This window comes from Zophobas morio, unplaced genomic scaffold (genome assembly GCF_036711695.1).
Source record: "Zophobas morio isolate AGI-343-1 ecotype UQ-CSIRO unplaced genomic scaffold, CSIRO_AGI_Zmor_V1 ptg000183l, whole genome shotgun sequence".
Lineage (NCBI taxonomy): Eukaryota > Metazoa > Arthropoda > Insecta > Coleoptera > Tenebrionidae > Zophobas > Zophobas morio.
The window spans coordinates 179,929-200,363 of record NW_026972287.1 but is presented as its reverse complement, the minus strand read 5'-3'; the positions used below and the strand labels follow the sequence as shown (position 1 = coordinate 200,363).

Here is a 20,435-nt window from a genome sequence, read left to right as displayed (position 1 = left end):
AGGAAAAAAACAGTACAGCCTTCACGCATAAAAATTTCCCTAAAGGATTCCACGGCTTGAGCTCCACAGATGTCGCGTGATAAAACAATATAAGGCAGCAAAGTGAGAAGGTAATACTTGAATTGTTTATTGTTGAGAGATAAATCTAATGAAATAATAATAGTAATAAATACTCTACAGGCTGGACTTTCAACGAAACTAAATATAGTTTACATTGAGAAATTATTAACAAATCTTTATAAAAAGGCAGGACTCTCGTACTTTCTAAAAATAATATTTGATTACTAAAAAATTAATTGATAAAAAAAAAAAGTAATATGGTTAATCGTAGGAAAATATGGCCAAAATAAAATTTACTAGAATTGATTTAAATATTAAAAACTGTTGGTAAAATAAGTAATAGCGACCGCGGAGAATGCGAAGGAGCAAAAAGTAGGACAAAAAGTCAAAGCATAGTAACTATTTGACAGACCTTAAAAATTAAATTCATACTATTGCTAGTATAACGGGACTACACCAGCGAGATTTCTTACGGAATTTACGAAAATGTCAAGATATATACATGCAGTTTATTTTTAATAAATCTGAAAGAAATCTAATAGTGCATAAACTAAAGATATAACTGATTTTTTTCTTTAAACTTAAAAACGTCAATTGGTTAGCATTATAATTTCATAGTTAAATAATTTAAATCCATATCAAAGAATACTAGGTATATTTTAAGATTGAAAGAATGAAAAAACTTTAAGTTTTATAAAAATATTATATAAAAAAAAGCTTTTAAAAAAGTATCAAAGTATTACAAACAAATTATACTTGAATTAATATAAATTCTTATAGTTTACACTACACATATATAACCGCGCAAGGTACATGCGTACATAACCTGCACATTTTTTAAGAACAAGATGAACAGATTACTGTTGTGAACTAGATAAAAACCTAGCTTGGTCAAAAATTAGAAAAAAAAAAAGATAGAGAATAAACATACATAACCACACCGAAGATTCCAATTACCAGGACAGTAACGGTTCTTTCTTTGCAGGAAAATTGCACAAATAGTCATGAGAGGTTTTACCAAGCAATACTGCAAAGTTCCTTTAAAGGGATGCAAAAAAGTTGTAAAGAAAAGCTACACTCTTTCATACAATATAACTACCTCTTTTGAGAAAAAGGTAAAAACCTTCTTTTATTTTAATAGAACGTAAACAGAGATATAGGGGCCAAAAAGGAGTTACAGCTGACCTTTGTCGAAAAAGATTTTCTACCTCGTACTCGCCACCGAGATAGGAAACGCATAGTCGAAAAAACTGATATAAACCGTATCCTTCGTACAAATCTCGAGTAAAGTCGAAATAAAGGGACGCCTTTAATAAGAAAAAAAACTAGTAAAAAAAGAGGAGAGGAAACTTATAAACACAAGTATAACAGATTTGTTTATTATAAACAAGTTAAACAGCTTACAGAGACAAAATTTAGTGAGAACCACGAACTTATAGAGTATAAGGGGACAATTAATAGAATTCTGACAATTCTTTTTTGTTTTTCCGGAGACTTGTAAAACTTTAAATGTCCACATATTAGACGTTTAGAAATAACTACGGCCACCAAACTACTTATCCCAGCGAGAACATTTAGTTGCACAGAAAACATGACTAGACTTAATAAACTAGTAGAAAGAAAGAAAAAAGTCGTAAGGTTAAGCTTTGTTTACAACAAATATATAGCGACGAACAGTGGAAGTCCGAAGAAAGTGCCATAGTGATTCTCCACAAGCCTCAAATATAACCCATTGAACTCAATAGTATTGGTCGTAGAGCCGTGTTTTTCAAAGCAGAAGATAAGAATATTATATCAAAAATTGGTGTACAAGGATGAAGGCGAACCTTTACTCCTCTAAATAAAATTTTTACCCTATTCCCATTAAAAAAAAAGGAAGTTTTTAAAATAGTTCCCAAGGGCTATACGCTAGATGGGAGGAGTTATCTCCTTTGACTGACACAAAGTTAGAATCTATTTCGGCTTTAGCTGAATGCTATAAGGCGCTTGTCTATTAGTCTTCTCTCGAATATCGTGAAGTTATTTTATTTTTAGACTTCAATTGAAGACATTTCAGACACCCCAATATTAAATATAACGAAGACGTTACGTTATACCCACTACTTCTGTTGAAGGGTTTCTATATTGGTTTGATGACCTTAAGAAAAAGCTGGCTTTCAGGTTATTCAGAAACAACTATTTCGTATAAAGCTAAATATTTTTAAATTATATATAAATGCTAACAAAAGTTTTATTTAAGTGGTTTAAGGAGTGAAAGGCTTACTCATGCTGTGTTTCCTATTATATGTGTTATTATCAATTAATGTAGATTATAACTATTTAACCAAAACATCACTATTTGAGCTTATAAAATAAAGTATTAATCTTGCGCAAAGTTTTTATATAAAAATTCCTTCAAAGCGCTTGTCTTTCTTCGTTAACTTCAATAATGGCCTTGGAAGGACTTGAATCTGCTTTGGAGTTTCTTACACGTCTTCGTAAGCAATGCAGTTTATTGAGGTGTAGCCGGGCTACTTAATAGTTACATATATAAGTTCATCCTTTCATTTAACTTTAGCACGAAACTAATGGGTTCTACTTTGCTTGCACGCTAACCAATGGAGTTCAATCCGCTCTAAAAGCTCACGGAGAGCAAATTTCGTCACACCTCCCATTTTTTTAGAACTAAAAAAACTGCTATTTTTCTTAATTCTACGTCTGTAGTTGTTTTTTCTCCCGCTTTTATCACTTTGTTAAGAAAGCTCTACGACTCTACACTATATTTGACCCAAAAAGTCCCAAACAGTAGCGTGTTTCTAAAAAAGCGATAGACATAAGACAGAGAAACAACAGGAGGTCGAATAAACATTAGTTGTCTAGGAAAAAAATAGCTATCACTGTATACACCCCTTGCTAAGTACAATTAAGTGAAATTAAAAACAAAAGTTCTAAAGAGAGTGCTAAGTCTTACTCTGGCCCCGTACGTTAATAGTTAGTTCGGCCCCTTAAGAACTCAGAAGTAAATACGGGGACGTTTTTTAAGCTTTTGGCTATTCTTTATAAATATTAAAACCAGGAAATTACGTATTCAAATGATTAAGGGCCTAACAGATATCGCAACTTTTTTCTCTAGGATCACTTAGCCTTCTTTATTACATTGGGCTTTTAACTTTGTTCTTATATCCAATTGCTTATTGCTGATAAGGTTACTTATATCTTTAACTTAAAGGATATTGCCTTGTATATCTTTAATTTCCCGTTAAATGAAACAAACTTGTTTTTTTAGTTTTTTTCTTCTGTAAATTTAGGGGATCGTGTCTTAGATATATCACAAACCGACTGTGTTGCATCCTTCAGGTGGCTCATATTAGGACCTGCCTATTTTATCTAGTTTATTGGGATGTAGACTTTTATAAAAAACTTTTAACCCCAGAACGATATATTTTTAGTATTATCAGAAGGCAATGCTTTTTTATCTTGCTGCTAATATGCCCTCTTTGTACATTCCTTTTAATTAGAAGATTCTGGATTTTTTTGTGTGCTAAATACGTCATAAGATAATATATCAGATATCTAGGAATAATATAAATGAGAAGGGAATAACACAAAGGAGGTGAACCTGTAGTAAACAACACCAAGGGGCTTATAATTCTGACTTAATTATAATAAAATAAAATAAATATATTTCCTTATTTGCAGCTAAGAACTTTATAAATTCAATATATATAATAATGGTTTCAATGACACTGTTACAACTAAGTGCGCCTCCGCCGAACAAAAAATAACAAAAAGCAAGCAAAACTGTGCAAGAAGAGAGAAACCTCGAGCTTACTTATTTTCTTTAAATTAACTTTTGAAGTTGATCGATTAAATGGTTGGGAGTAAGGGTCACAAATGCTCGTGATCGTTATTCTCCCCAGAAGATACCACAGACTAACGTTATGTAAAGAATTCCTAGTTAGCAGACCGCCAAAAGTTAATCAGAGAAACACGCGTAAATGAAAATTTCAATATTTCGCTCTCATATAAGGGTAGAAATGTATATTTTAATCTAGAATAGATAGAAAAAAAAACGTATAAAATAATATATATTTATGGATAAATAAACGATATAAGCGTTAAGAGGCAAATATAGGACTAGTTAAGGCGAACCGTATATAACCATTTCAGATAAAGAAAAATCGCTGGGACAGGACATCCACATGGTGAAAAACTACGCACGTGTTGTCGTTAAACTGAGGCATTTTACTAATTAGGTACTGTGACATTTATATCGAAACAGTACATTATGCTATCCAATTAGGATGTGAATTTATTTGTACTGGCATTTTGTAATAAACGATCTTTCCTGCTTCGATATATGAGCTTTAATAGTTTCACTTCTTTGGTTTCAAATTTTTTTTAGGGATACTAAGTACTTTTCTATTACAATACTGATTACAATTTATTGAAGAGTTATAAATATTAATTATAATGGCCGAAAGGAAGGCAGTTAACAAGTATATGCCTCCGGATTACGATCCACAGAAACATGTAGAGTTTATTACCAAATTTATTTTCTTAAAAGTAATTGTAATATTATATTATTAGGGATCTATTAATAAGTATAGAGGACAACATCCACTCCGGGAAAGGGCAAGGAAGTTAGACCAAGGCATCTTAATCATTCGCTTTGAGTTGCCCTACAAGATTTGGTGCTTAGGTAAACGATTATAATAATATTTATACTTTTTTTCATAAGTATATATTTAATTATTGTTTTTTAAGGATGCAAAAAAACTTTTGCTATGGGCGTTCGTTACAACGCCGAAAAGAAAAAAATCGGCAACTATTTTTCGACTCCCATTTATAGTTTTCGTATGAAGTGTCACGAGTGTCCCAATTGGTTTGAAATTCATACAGATCCAAAAGTAATTACTTTAAACTTTTCTTAATACTAGCTGTAATTAGTTATATTTGTAAATATATATTTACTTTTATCATATATAATTTTAAAGGAAAAACAGTTATATGTCTAAGTTTAATACTATTTATAAGAAATTCTTAGTTGTAAAGACAAAATAGTATCTTTTTTGTAGGATAACGAACCTTATAGGAAATTTAAATTATTTAGAAGGGCCTGTTGTTGCATACTTCTTATTTATAATTCATATAAACTTTTATCGTAAAGTATCTTTTCTATTTAACTTTTTCTAGAAGGCTTTATAGCCCTTACGGAGTTAAAAACTTTGCAATTTCGTGTTTATAAATTCGTTACACTTTTTCTAGTAGATTAATCAATCTTTCGCAAAGTTTATAAATATTATAGTTTTTGTGATCTGCTATTAAGAAATAGTAATAATTATAGTAGAAATATAAACCTGAAAAGCACTATTAGCGAAATTTGGTTCTAACGTTATTTACTTTTCTTTAGTTATTGTATAAATCAGTATTTTATTATTAAGAAAAATTATTATTATATATACTTAAAAAGGCTTATTTTTAAATTTTTAATTTTTTTTATTGAAAATATTTTACTTATCTTTAAATTATTTTTTATTTTATTGAGATTTTCATTGGCACTGTTAGTTTTTAGTATTTATATTTTGTGAGATATTTGTTATTATTTTAAAATTTGGAAATTTTACATTAATAATTTATGATAAATTAAAATTTATTTATTAGAAATTTTTACTCTTCCAGTAAAAAATATTTTAGACTAATTCAAAGAAAAATTCTTCAAATTTTTTATAAATTTGAATTATAAAATATAATTTTTATTTATTTCTACTCGATAATTTTTAATAAATTTTGTCGATTTTTATAATGTAATAATTACTAATTATTTATTTAATTTAATTAGATTATAAATTTTTCTTATTTAACTTTTTTTTAATACTATTTATTACTTCTAATTTATATTTAAGATTTCACTTTTTTTTAAATTTTTTTTAATTAATTCTGTTTTTTTTAAAATTACAATAATTATAAGTAAATTTGTTCCAATTAAATTTAGCTTTTTAAGATTTACAAAAAAATAATCTGTACCAAGTTTTTTACTGTTTTAGTTATTTTTAATCTTTTGTAACTTTTTATAAGAGTTTGCAAAGGTTAATTAAAGTTTATTGAGTAAATATTTTTTAGAGTAATTAACAAATTCAGATACTTTTAATTAACATTTATTAATTTTTTTTGTAGTTATAATAATTTTGTAAATTTACTTTTTCTTCAGTTAATTTATAGTAATACTTTTGTTACTTAAATATTCCTTACTATTTTTTTTATAGTATTTTTTTTTAAGTTTTTCATTAAAGTATATATTTTGCTGAATTTTGTTTTTCATTTTTTTACGTATTTTTATTTTTTATTAGTAAAATGAATGTTATTAAAAATTTGTAAACAATTAGTTTATTATTTTTGAAAATTATTAATAAATTTTAAATAAAATATGAAAGCATTATAATTTTTAAGAAGTTGATACTTATTAAATACTTTTAATAAACGTTATTTATTTTTTTATATGTGATTTTAAAAATTTTGGTTATTTCAAATTAATTTGTATTAATAAATTTATTTTTAATATATATTTTTTTTACTTCAAATGAACACTTTATACTGATTATTTATAATGTATTTTACTTTTAATATAACTCATTATTAATTAAAAATAATAATATTAAAACTTTTTATTATTATAAAGACGTAACTTGAGAAAATTTCGTTATTGAATTTTTTTTTATAAATTTAACCAATTATTTCGTATATATAAATTACTTGTTAGAAAATAATTAATATTTTTTCTAATTTTTTTATTAAATTTATATTTATTTTACTACTTTTTAATAAATTTTTCAAATTTATAAAAAATTACATTAATAACTGTTGGATTCATAAATTTTTTATATTGTTTTGGAAGAAACTTTGGTTATGAGAATATTTTATGAGCACGAATATACATTTCTATCTTTTTTATTTTATATTTATTCATTACTTTTTATAAATTCATGAAACATTTGATATTTACTTTGCTTTTTTTATCTTAAGACTTTTTACAGTGGTATCTTAGCTTTTTAACCCTTCATTTTCATAAGAACATTTTATTGGCTTATATTAACCAATATTATTTAAATAATATCCTATTGGCTTGTTATTAAGCTCAATTTTTTTAAAGAACACTCAGTATGTGTGCGGGGAAGGCTGCCGTAAAAAAATCGAAGAGTGGGATACCGAAAAAGTGAAGAATATTACTTTACAAGGCAACTCATTATTAGATTATCATTATTTTTATTAGTTATAACAGTTTATTACTATTTTTATTATAAAAGTTTTTTATTTCCAGAAAATATTTTTTCTTATATATTTATAAATTTATAAATACAATTTGTGTCAGTATTATAATAATTTTTTCCAAAAATACTTTTTCTGTTCATTTTTAATTGTGGAGTTTATATAGCTGAAAAACTTTTTCGATGTGTATTTTGTCTAAAAAATTAATAAAAAAAATTAAAAGATTTTGTAATTACTACTTTATTTTATTATTAATCTTTTAAAATTATAAACCAAATAAAATTAAAATTTATTATCGTTGTTGTTCGGTTGTATAAGTTGTTTATATATAAACTTTTTATTAACTTTTATATAGAAAAATTTTAAAAAAACATTTGTTTAAGAAACTTTAACACCAATAATAAAAAATAAAATAGTATTATTTATAATATTTTACTATGTATTATTGTTAAAGTAGAAAGTTTTAAAAAAAGTAAGTAAAAGCATCTTTTTTAATATAAACTATTACAATTTTAATTTTTTTTAGAAATGAATGAATTTTATATAAGCAAATAAAGAAAACAAGTATACAAAAAGTTATTATTATTATATATTAATATATTATTTCTTATTTGTAATACTTATTATAATAGTAAATGAACAAAGTAATATTTAAAGTTTTTTTTAAATAGAAATTTAATAGTAATAGTTATAATAATAAGAACTATATCATATATTATATTTATTAATATATTAAACTTTTACTATTTATTATTTAATACATATTAAAATATTTTTCGTTATTATAAATATGCACGTCTTTTTTATTTTCGTGTGTGTATAATATTATAATTATTTATATATTTTTTCATATCATTGATACATCAATATTTGAAATATTTAGTATAGTTTTATTAGCTTTATATAAAATTGTCTAACTTTTGTTAAAGAAAACCAGTTTCTATTTTATTTTTTTAATAATTTTTATTTTCTTGATTTTATTATTAATATTACATTATTTATATTATAAACTTAATTATAAACGCAGTTACTATTACTATTATATATTATATCTACTATATTGGACATTATTTATTAATAAAATATTTAATAATAATAGTGTAAATAAATTATTTTAGATTATTATTAGAATATTATTAGTATTATTATAAATATTTTTTAATATATTTTATTATTATTTTGGTATTATTTAAAATTTTTTAAAAATTTATTAATATTTTATTTTACTTTTGCGCTTAATATTTTGATATTTATAACATTTTTGTTCAAATATTAAAAAATAATGAGAAACTTTAATGTATTATAAAATTAATAATAAATTTTAAATATTATAAAAGTTTCTTATATATACTATTATATACATTTATATGTAATAAAGTTAATATTTAGAAAAGAAGTTTATGTTTGTAGTAAAAGTGTTGTTAAAAAGTTTTTTATATATATTTATAAAAAGCATAGAAGATAATGAAAGTTATAAGTTGGCTTCCAATGCGCTGTAAGTTTTATTATTTATTATTATTATCTTATTATTTTTTAACTAATATAGCTATAAACTTGAACACGACGTACAGGAGAAAGAAGTTGCGAAAAAGTCCCAACCTTCCTTACTTCGTATAAAAGTAATAATAATATTCTAAATATATATATATATATATATATATATATATATGAAATATTAAAAGTATATGTTATAATAATAATAAAAGAATATAAAAGTTTAAAAAATATTATAATGAAATATTATAAAAAGCAGTGAAAGTAGAAGATATTATAAACTTTTATTTAAAAAGTATATGGATAGTAAATAAATATAAGCGGTATAGAGAAGTATATATATGAAATAATAATATATTTATTAAATATAGAAAGTATAGAAAAGTAATGGAAAGTAATAAAAGAGCAAATTATAAAAAAAAAAGTTTGAAAATAATAAAAAGTTAATTTTTTTTTTTTAGATCCATAAAGAATACGCTGAAAAGTATATAATAAAAAATAAAAAGTAAAATAATGAAAGTATTATTATTTTTAAAAAAATAATAAAAAGTGACAAAAGTTTTATAAAAGTAAAAAAATAATTATTAAGAAATTTTATATTTAAAAAGTAAATATTTAGCTGTTATTTTTTAAATAAAATTAAAAATGATAAAAGCTCTAGAAATTTGACATAATAAAGTTTTGATAAAGTTTTGATACTACTAAATAAATATAAAAATAAGCACGAAGAGTCATAAATATATAAGAACTTTCAATATAATAAATAACTACTAAAAGTTAATAATAAAATATATTTTTACTAATACTCAACTTTAATGATAATAATACAAGAAAAAATTCATGAACGTTATCGAATGTTTTTTTTTTCTTTTAGGAAATTAAAGATTCACGACGCGACGATTACGCGCTCAACCGACTTCTTCGCGATTCTTTTAGAGTTTTATATAATTTTTGTTAAAAACTTTTTTAACTTGTTTACTTTTTATTTATTATTATAAAACTTATAAATTTTTTTTATCAAGTTTAAAAGAAAACAATATTTAGTGAATTGTAATCAATGAAAGGGTAAAAAAAGCAAATATAATAATACTATTTTTTTAATAATAATAATAAATAAAAGTTATTAACTTTTATAATAAAGTATTATATATTAATTATTATTAAAAATTTTAGTTTAATAAAAAAGTTTTTATATATTATTATTATTATTAAATAATTAATATATATATAAAATAACTTTATAATATTGTAAAAATATAATTATATTTCATATTAAGAATATTTTTAAATAATGATAATATAAAAATTTATTGGTAGTAGTTTGACTGTTTTTGAAAATAATATATTTAATTTCAATATAAAATATGAGTACCGCTAATAAAACTTTTTATAGCAGCAGTACACTTTATATATATATCGTAAAAAAGTTATGATAATAAAGAAATGGATTTATTCTATTTAAAAAAGTTATTTGATAGTAGTAATAATATAAAAATAACTAAACGGAAGTTTTACAAAAGTAATATTGAAACTCTTATAGTAATAATAAAATGAACGTTAACGTATATATAATAAAAATATTATAAAAATAGCGATATAGAAAGAAATATGACTATATAAAATTGTAAAAGTTTATAAAAAAGTAGTTATATATTGAAAATGTTTACTTTTAATAGTAACAACAAAGTTGATAACAGTAACAATAAAAAAAGTAAATTTTTATTTAAAAAAATTATTAAATGATCAAATACATTTTAAGAATATTTATTATTTTTAACGGAAATATTCAATAATGGTATTATATATTTATAAAAAAGTTATATTCGAATATTAATAAAAGTATAATATTAATAAAATTATGAATATTATAAATAAGTGAAGAAAAATATTTATCAGAATTTTATGTTTTTTATATTTAATGATTATTATATATTATTATAATTTTTATAAAATTTATATTAAAAAGTTTTAAAAATATTATTAACTTTTTCTATAATTATAATTTTATTTTCATTTACCCTAAAGAATAAGCAATTAACACATTAAAAATAGAAATGAAGAGAAATAAGTTAATATTTATATGAATCACAGCAAAAATAAAATAATATGAGTTTTGGGCGCTTAATTTATTATAATGTAACTTTGAAGGAAGAAAAAAAAAGAAAGTTATTGGAAAAAATTGGCCAATCGCAATTACAGAAAGAAAAAAACGTGAATTATACAATTCTGCCAGAAAATGAAGAAGATGAGGCGCTGGCCAAACTGGTTATGCTAAGGAAGAAACGTTATTATTATTACTATTATTATTTTATTGTTGTTGCTATAGTTATGAATATCAATACATAAACGATTAGTTTTTTCTGGTGATATCACCAATGGCAATCATGCTTTAAAATTGGAGCCAATTAAAAGTTCAGTAATAAATGAGAGGGTTCAGCCGACGTGGACTACTAATAAACTGAAGTATAAACTTTTTGCTTCACTGTATTTATTTTGTTTGCTATAAAGTTTTCTCCTTTCTTATTTGTAATTTTAGACTTCTTATGAATATGAAAAGAAAAACAAAAGTAACGAAAACAAAAGATATTTCTTCTCTTGTTATTAAAAAGGGGAAACCCCAAAAGAATTATGCAAATAGCGAGTTTTTATAGAGAATCATTGCATACTTCTTAAGGAAAAGAAAAAACTATTCTAACTTTTACTGGGAAGCAAAGTTTTCAACGGTGAAATAATAAACCTCGTGGTACAAATAATTATTATAATAAAAATTAACTTTTCTTATTGTTTATTGTTCATTATATTATATAATACAGAAGCGTTTTATTAATTTTGTATACTTATGAAAATAGTATAAATATTTATTAGAAGAAAAATTTGTGCTGCTTTTTATAAATATAAATATTAAAGAGAAAACAAACAATGAACTCTGGATCTTTATTTTGAGAAAATGCTATTAATAGAAAAAGTTAAGCATTTTATTAATTTATAAATACGTATAAACTTTGGGCTTCGTTTCAACCTTTATCTAGTCTCGTAAGCAAAATAGTGGTACAAGATAATGTGGTTTTTTGGCACGTATTATTAAAATTAGCCTATTTGTGAGTGATTTCAAGTGTAATGGTCTCGATGACTTTAAACCGTGCCAAACTAACGTTGTCAGCCTTTTAAGCCTAATATTGGTTGTCGCCGTCTATAAAGTTCGAGTGTGTTAAAAACAACTTTTTGGTATTTTTTTATGACTCTTTAAAACTTTTTTTTTGAAACATTATTCGGTAGCTTGACACCAACTCGTTTAAGCCAAAAATAATTAAGGATTAACGGAAAATTTAATTCGAATATCATACTTTACTTGTTCTCCGCTTCGAATTTTTATTATAATTATTCAATTACTAGAAAGAAATACAGAGTTTTCTTTATTTACTTTTAAAAATTATGTATTATACATAACCGCAATGTTTAAAAAGAATTTACTCAAAAACTTTAGTTTTTGAGTACATTTTAGAAGTTGGCAAAATGAACTTACTGAAACAACCGAGTGTTCGAGTTAAAGCAGTAAAAACCACTTATACAAACTTATTGAATGAATATTTTCCCATTTTTGGTTATTTGTCGTTAGAAGCATTCTTTATTGTTAATGTTTAAAGTAATTCTATACAAGTGTTGATAAACCTTCTACACTATAATGAGGCCTTTTCTTTGGATAATCAAAACATACTTCTGCACTTATTATTTTCTTCTAGTTCCTGGCAAGAATATGCGCTTTAAATTCTTAAAAAAACGTCTTTTTAAACTTTTCACTTTATTAACAATTTGCATACCACCCAATTATCGGCTGTGTTAGCATAAAATTTAAAATCAAATTAGTGAAATTTTTGTATTAAAAAATTAATTTTACCGTTATAATCTAAAAGCTTTTCGCAAATTTTTAAATATATATAGTTTTATAACGTTGCTATAGTTCTAAACCTTTTCGCATAGTGTCACCTTCTCTGGCAATATTTATTTATATAAGTCCAGCAAGGTTAAGCTATATTGCTTGCGCCTCTCACGTATGAAAATGGCCAAAAAGAATTCAGTAGTGATGTTTATGTTACTCTAAATCTTCCATGCACGTATACTTTTAAATAAATAACTTTTTAATGAAGTATTAATCTTAACCTCAAAGTTTTGTTTATAAGCAAACAAAAAAAATCTTTTAGAATATTTGATTACGAGAAAAAAGTTTTATTATAACTTTTATTAATTCTACCAGCACGTTCTAAAGTGGCATCTTCTAACATTCTTGCCTGTTTGTACCCGCTTTCATACGAGGCATCTTTAAGAAATTGATTGGGAAGTGTATCGCTCCGGCTGCCAAGTGACGTGTATCTAATAATAATAATCAGTAAATCCTTTTAAAATTTACCATAAATAATAATTTATATTACGAACTAAGAAGAAATAAATTTTTTAACCTTAAGAATATTAAACAAATAAATTAATTTTTTATAAACATGTTTATATTAAAAATTTACACTAAAGTAAAATTATTGATTAGAAATTAATTAAAAGTTCGTAATTATATTTGGTAAAAATACTTTTTATATTAAAAATTATATAAGAAATATAAGCAATTATTACTTATATTAAATTATATAAATGTAAATGAAGTTCATAAAGGATTTATTATTTGGTATAATATTTTATTGTAATAAACTTTTTAATAATAATAAAATTATAATGTTCGAAGAGATTAATAAATATTTTATAACCTTTTTCTAAATGATATAAATATTTATGAATAGTTAAAAGTAAATTTATAATTAATAAAATAAACAAATTTTGATAATTAGAAGCTCCTATCAATATTTAATAATAAACTTTAAAAAATTTACATCAGATTTAAAATTCACAATTAAATTTAATAAACTTTTGATAATAATAATTAATAATAAACTAATAATCGCTTTTATAATTAATAGTTTATAAACTTTTACTAGCAATTACTACATGTTGAAAATGACCAACCCGCGATCGTACAAAGAGCAAATAGGAATTTTCAAGGCATCTATAAATTGCCAGACATCAAAGTAGTGCCACTCCAGGATCGGATGAACGCGCATGCAGAGTGGCCAGTCGCCGTCCGTCATAGCAAAATCGCGTGCGTTCTCTAACACCAAATATTTAAATTTGTTTAATGAAAAAAATATGCAAAACATTGAAAGATAAAACTTTAAAAAAAATATAAGAAAAAGAAGGAAACCAAAAAAATATTAGTATAATTAATTTATTAATAAAAAGTACTACAAAAGTTACATTTTTAAAAATTAACGACAGTATTAAACCATTAAAGAAAAAATTAAATCAAATCCTAAAATTAAAAAAAAGTAAAATTTCAATAATAATTTGTTTAACTTAATAATAATTACTGGAAAAGTATTTTACAAGCAGGGGTTAAATAAAAATTATTTCCTTACACCGTGACGAACTCTATGCAAGTAGAAATACTTCCCCTTTTAATTAAACGGGCTGACCAGTTTATTAAACTTTTAAATCATTTTTTTAAATTTTTTTAATTAATTAAATTTGCAATGAAAAATAAAAGTTTCTTATTATAAAAATTCTTTAATTCGAACCTAAAAATATATTTTTTAAATTTTTATTAGTAATACAAGAATCAAAGTACTGAAACTTTTAATTAAATCTTAATTTTTTTAATAGTAAGTAATCATTTTCGAAATTAAATTATTTTTTTATATTGTACTAGTTTTACTCTACTAACACTTTTTAAAGCTTTCCATTCTTGTAAACTTTTTAAAACCAACTCAAGAATATTTTTATTCGATGCTTTTACAAAAATCATAAATAAAATTTTAATTAATAAAAATCTAATTCAGTTATAAATTTTTATAACAAGTTTAAAGCAATCACTATTGACACTAACACAATTACGAATCATATTTAAAAATTTAAATTGGAATATATTAATTCGGTCGCTTCTACTTTTTAATAAATAGTTATTCTAAAAAATAAATTTTATTATAATGAACATTTACATAATAATTTAAGATTTATAATAAAAAATATAAATTATAAAAAAATTTTTTTAAATTAAAATTAAAATTTCTTACAAATCATTTTTGAGAAATCGTGCGAATGCAAAATTATAAAAAAAATCAAAGCAACCAAAACAGCGAGATACAAAAAATACTAAGTAACAGTAGTAATGTTTAAAAAATTTATTTAAGATTGAAAAAAAATAGAATAGCACTGATAATTAGGGGTATTGATTACATGGAATACACGCTTTCGATACAAAAAAATTCTTTTATTTACATCTTTATTAAAATTTAACAATAAAAGTAAATAAAAAAATAATTAATTTTTTCTAAATTTACTTTTAATTTACTTTTAACTAATTTGTTATACTTGTAATTAACAAAAAAAAAATAAAAAATATACTAATAGTTTTAATATTAATTTTAATCACGTAAAGATGTAGAGCAGTGACTTCTCTTTATAAAAATAAAAATCAAATTAACTTTTAAAATATTTAATAATCAAACTTATTCATTTTTTTTATTGTGATTTACTTTGGAAAAATATAATTACGTGGTTTTTAAAATTGATTTTTAAATAAATTTGATTCAAATCAAATTTTTAATAAAGTTTGTCAATTTATAAAAAAAAAATTTAAAATTTAGAGGATTACCAAATTAAATCTAAAAAAGTATTTTAATGTAAAGTAATTTTTTTCATTTAATTTAAAAAAGTAATTATCAATTTTCTTAAATTAAATAAAAAACAATAACAAAATATTTTATAATATTAATTTTAAAAAAAAAAGTTTAAATCTATAAAACAAGAAAACTTAATTTAAAGATTTAATTAAAAAAGAGAATTGCCATTTTTAATTAAAATTACGATAAAAAGGATCTGTTCTTCGAGCGCCGATTGCAACGCATTTAATTTCTTTATAATTTTCTAACACAAAAAAAAGTCCATCTTTGAGAGTCCCTTGAAAAATAATTAGATCCAACCCGTACCTCAAAAAAAAAGTAATTTAATTTGTAAAACAAAGAAAATTATATAAAGCGAAAATTAAACAAAAATTAAAAATTTACAATTTTTCTATAAAAATAATGATTTGTTTATTTTTTAAATTTCAAATTCTTATATCTTTTTATGAAAAAATTGCAAAATAAAAAATTTCTTTATCATTATTATTTATATTTAAATTAATAAATATTATAACAAACACTATTTAAAAACTTTAAATATAATTATAAAAATAAAATTTATTTTTTATAAAAATTGTAATTTTTTTAAATTTACTAAAAAAACCTAAACATTTTTTTGTTATAAATTTGATTTACAGAAAATTAATAAAAAGTTTTTATTACAGAAAAAATTAAATTGTAAAGAAAAAATAATATTTAGATAGTTTCAAAATAAATATGTAAATTTTTTTAAAAATACTAAATTGTAAACTTTTTATTAAGTAGATTAAGTATATCGATACTAAAAAGTTTTTATGTACTTTATATAAAATTGCTTAAATAATATTAAATTCCGTTTAAATATTTTTATAAAAGTAAAAAGTTGGAGTCAAAAAGATTAATTTTAATAATGTTAATTAAATTAACTTTTCTCTAAAACTTAGAATATGATATTCTGTAATATAAACAAAAGATATTTTATTCACTATATTTATATTTAACAAAAACAGTTTACTACATTTAAAATTAAATATAACGAAAATTTAAATCAATAAAAAAATTTATTAGAAACATTTTAATATCACCCGAAAAGTTTCCTGTAGTTTTTTGAATGCTAAAAAATAATAAAATTTCTGAAATTATATTGAAATTTGAAAAAAGTTAAGAAAATTTTGATAATAGAATAATAAACAATACACAACTTTTTATTTATTATATAATCTCTAGAGAATTACCAAAATTGAATTTAATTGCGCGACAACTAACAGTAATATCAAAAAAAATAGGGAGTACAAACTAAAAAATAAAAAGTTTTTAAGTATTTTTTTTCAAAAAAAAAATGTAAAATTTGAACACCATCAAGCGGAGTTTTATTATAAAACTCAAATTTATATAATAATAAATTTAAATCTACAACAACAAAAGATTTGTACAGTTATTTATTATAAGGGAGTACTTTTACGCTGCATTTCAATTTTATAAAATTAAGTACGGAAAAAGATAGAAGGGAAGAGAAATTGCACAAAATGGAGCAAAAAGTTTATTTTTTTATAAGATATTTCTAACTACTTTGTGATTAAAAAGAAATTAAATAATATAGTTTATCACAGAAATACAAAATATATAAAATAATATTATATCAACTAACTTAAAATTAAATTATTAAAATAAATTTAATAATAGTTTTTAACAATTAAAACTATTCGATTTTTATCAGTCACTAAAACAATTAGCAATATTTTCAATTTTACTAAGAAATAATTTTTTAATAAAAACTTTCTTTTTATTATAATAAATTGTTTTACGTTTTCTCGCAGTAACGAACAAAATCATATATTTCTTTAAAGCAGTTGCCGTCATCCACAAAAAGGCAACGTAATTTCTGAAAAAAAGTTTCATCGGAAAGTTTTAATTTATGTCTTTTGGTTAATAAATTAATAACAATAAGGATTAATAAATTTACTAATAAATTATTAATTACAAAAAAGTTATAAATTATATTTACATTATAAACATCAATAAATGTAGGACAGCAGTGCAATCTTTACCTCCGTTAAAGCTAAGTATTACTTCGGAAAGTCTAGTATGTGAATTAAAAAAAGGTAAAATTCAACGACAAGACACTTTTTAAGGTCTAAACAACTATCTATTCTTGATAATTATATATATTTTTTATATATAAAAATAACCAAAATGTTTATGCGTTTATAAGTAATATTTAAAAATAAGTAAAAAAAATATATATACTTGAAAGTTTTAAAGCAATCTTCTAGTATGCTAAGAGAATTCTTTACTTTAATTCCTAGACTACTTGAGGAATTAAGAAGTCCAGCAATATTCTAGGATAATTAAGAGTATGCATCATAATATCATCTTTATAAGTTTTTAAATCATTGTATGAATTACAGCATTAAAAGTTTAAAAAGGTTAAATTAACGCCTTAGGTTGTTACTGACTTTTAATAAACTACAAAAAAGAATTTTTTACTTTAAATTTCAAATCAACAAATAGAAAGTTATACAATTAATAGTTCTTTGTAATATTGTTCCCTTTCCATGGGAGTGCCCTTTTTGCAAAGTTTCTTTTAATTAACAAGTTTCAAACATAGCAGATAAAAAGATTTGAATATGAGCAACTGTACATTATAAAACAAAAGCAAGGAATGTAATAAAGCTCAGCTCCCTTTTATTAGAAGCTTTAAAAAAAAGCTAACAACTATCTTTGCTTATATAAAAGGATGGTATTTTAAAAGAGAACGAGAAGTAAAAGCAGTATCATATACTATTTGAAACGGAAGACCTTATATTATGGCACGTTTCTGTGTTCCAAAATCGCGTAGCGGATGTGTCAAGCTTAGTATGTGCTTGTTTATAATATTTTTATTAATCTTATAAGGATAATATATAATGAAAAATAGTCCTGAATTTAAAAGTTTACACAAACGTTTAAAGCAACTCTGTGAAGAATGGCCTATTTTTCATCCTGAAAGAAAAGGATTAGGAGAATATTTGTATTTTATTTTTTTCGTTTTTAATTTAAAACTGAAGTTATCATACAAAACTTTATTATATATGAAAATTATGAAAGTTTCGTTATGAAGTTATTTATCTTAATATCTATAAAGTATTTCAAATCTATTTTTTATGTCTTAGATTTTAGAAACTTTTTTACCTTTGTTATTTAAAGCCCTTTTAATTTTTATTTTATTTTTACAATAAAATAGAAATACTTTCGTTCTTAAAAATTTTGAATCCGTTAAATTTAACAATAAAAGTAACGTTGCTGAAGAACAGTTCCAGCCTTTAAATAACAAACTGTTCATAGATCCTCGCGATCCGAAATCTGCAGACAAGAAAATTACCCTTCTAGAAAATATATTACGCAATAAATATTATAATCAGGTTGACTTTATAAAGTTAAAGTTGTATATAATAAGTTACTTGATTAAGATGATATACAGATTAACGTTACTTGGTTATTATAAAATAAACTGTAAACTATAGTACAATTTAAATTTAATTCTCTTCCTATATTCATTATTTTTTAAATGAAGTAAAAACTGGTTTTATAACATTATTTAAAGAAATATTATCACTTATAATTATTTATTGAAGAAAGAAAATGTTTTACTACGAAAAAAATAAGTTTATTTAATTGTTGTGAAATGAATTTCACCTTAAAATGTTACTTATAACAAGTTGCAGCGAAATTTTATTATTGTAATTTGTTATGCAAATATTTTATGAATAACTGTTTTGAATCTTAATTTTTTACTATAAAAATTTAGTAAGTTTTTATTTGTATATATAAAAATAAGTAAAAAATTTTAAAAGCTCATAGTTATTTTATTTATAAAAAATAGTAGTAATATTTATATTATATTATTGAGTCATTAAAATTTATAAAACTGTTATTAAACATTTCTGCAAACATTTTTGAAGTTGCAATCCCTTTAGTTCTCAATGTTTTTATTTTTTTTTTACTTCCTGATTTACTTTAAAAAAAATAAAAAGTTTAGGAGTTTTGTTGTAATTAATATTATAATGGAATTTTTACTTCATTTTTTATTATTCTTTTCAGTTTTATAATTCATTATTTACTTATTAAAACTTTGTTGTTTTAAAAAAAATTTAGACATTTTTAATTTTACTACGTCTTTTCTTCATTTGATAATCTTTTTATTATGAATTTATTGCAAACTGTAGTAAATTTATATTTTTTCTTAGTTAGAAGAAAAGTAGTTATTAATTTTTTTCCTATTAATTATTTCTTACTTGAATATATCATACTTGAATTTTTAATTCGTATTTTTTCATCGTTACTTGTTTAATACTTTTGTGTATGGCTTTTAAAAAAAATTTTTTTTTTCTTTCTTTGTTGAATTCACTTTACATCTAACTTTATAACCTTTTTATACTATAACTTTGTAATTTAATTTTTAAGTTAATTTTAAACCACCCATAATCTCAATACTCTTATTTTTATTAATACTATTATTTTTATTAAAGGAAAAAAGTTTTTTATTTTGGTAATTACATAGATCTAAACTTATTAACTTACTCTAATCTTAATAGGTTTTGTCAAATCTTATTAACTTTTTATATTTTTTGTACAGAATTTTTTTTGAGTTAAAATTTAATTTTCGTTATAATAAACTTTAAATTTTTTAATTTAACTTCTGTTAAATTTGTACGGTATTTATTGACATGGGATTCAAATTCGTTAGAGCCTACCACTGTTGTAATTATTAATTTTTATTTAAAATTTATTGACATTATTTAAATGTAGAAAAACCTTATTTTTATATTAACCTTTTTTCTTTGGTTATAAAGTTTTTATTTTTTTTTATATTTTATGTTTTAGTATAAAAGGGCTAATAATTCAACAGCTCTGTTACGAAATAAAGAAATGTACGAGAATTTGTTTGTCTACGAATAT

General features: G+C 22.1%; 1 protein-coding gene and 3 long non-coding RNA genes across 4 annotated transcripts; 2 read left to right on the top strand and 2 right to left on the bottom strand.

The window, feature by feature from the left end:
* Nucleotides 1-1,361, bottom strand: LOC135145776 (uncharacterized). The gene is made up of 3 exons (XR_010283562.1): nt 1,160-1,361; nt 992-1,098; nt 1-145 (listed from the first exon to the last, which is right to left on the bottom strand). It is a non-coding gene; the product is annotated as an uncharacterized LOC135145776 (long non-coding RNA).
* Nucleotides 1,362-4,487: 3,126 nt separating this feature from the next.
* LOC135145795 (probable splicing factor YJU2B) lies at nt 4,488-11,535 on the top strand. The gene is made up of 10 exons (XM_064077931.1): nt 4,488-4,572; nt 4,630-4,741; nt 4,807-4,949; nt 7,190-7,274; nt 8,716-8,800; nt 8,852-8,924; nt 9,674-9,736; nt 10,948-11,083; nt 11,154-11,262; nt 11,336-11,535. The coding sequence occupies exons 1-10, from the start codon at nt 4,513-4,515 to the stop codon at nt 11,448-11,450; spliced, it is 981 nt and encodes a 326-aa protein (XP_063934001.1). The 5' UTR covers nt 4,488-4,512; the 3' UTR covers nt 11,451-11,535.
* A 1,541-nt stretch (nt 11,536-13,076) lies between these two features.
* LOC135145782 (uncharacterized) lies at nt 13,077-17,376 on the bottom strand. Its single transcript, XR_010283564.1, has 4 exons — nt 17,303-17,376; nt 15,703-15,795; nt 13,807-13,948; nt 13,077-13,167 (listed from the first exon to the last, which is right to left on the bottom strand). It is a non-coding gene; the product is annotated as an uncharacterized LOC135145782 (long non-coding RNA).
* Nucleotides 17,377-18,438: 1,062 nt separating this feature from the next.
* On the top strand, nt 18,439-20,435 carry LOC135145784 (uncharacterized). Its single transcript, XR_010283566.1, has 3 exons — nt 18,439-18,507; nt 18,721-18,898; nt 20,361-20,435. It is a non-coding gene; the product is annotated as an uncharacterized LOC135145784 (long non-coding RNA).

Excerpts from the sequence above, each read along its gene's own strand:
- LOC135145795 (XM_064077931.1), top strand. The coding sequence starts at position 4,513 with ATGGCCGAAAGGAAGGCAGTTAACAAGTATATGCCTCCGGATTACGAT. Across the intron at positions 4,742-4,806 it reads CTACAAGATTTGGTGCTTAG|GATGCAAAAAAACTTTTGCT; the intron begins GTAAACGATTAT and ends TTGTTTTTTAAG. Across the intron at positions 4,950-7,189 it reads AAATTCATACAGATCCAAAA|AACACTCAGTATGTGTGCGG; the intron begins GTAATTACTTTA and ends ATTTTTTTAAAG.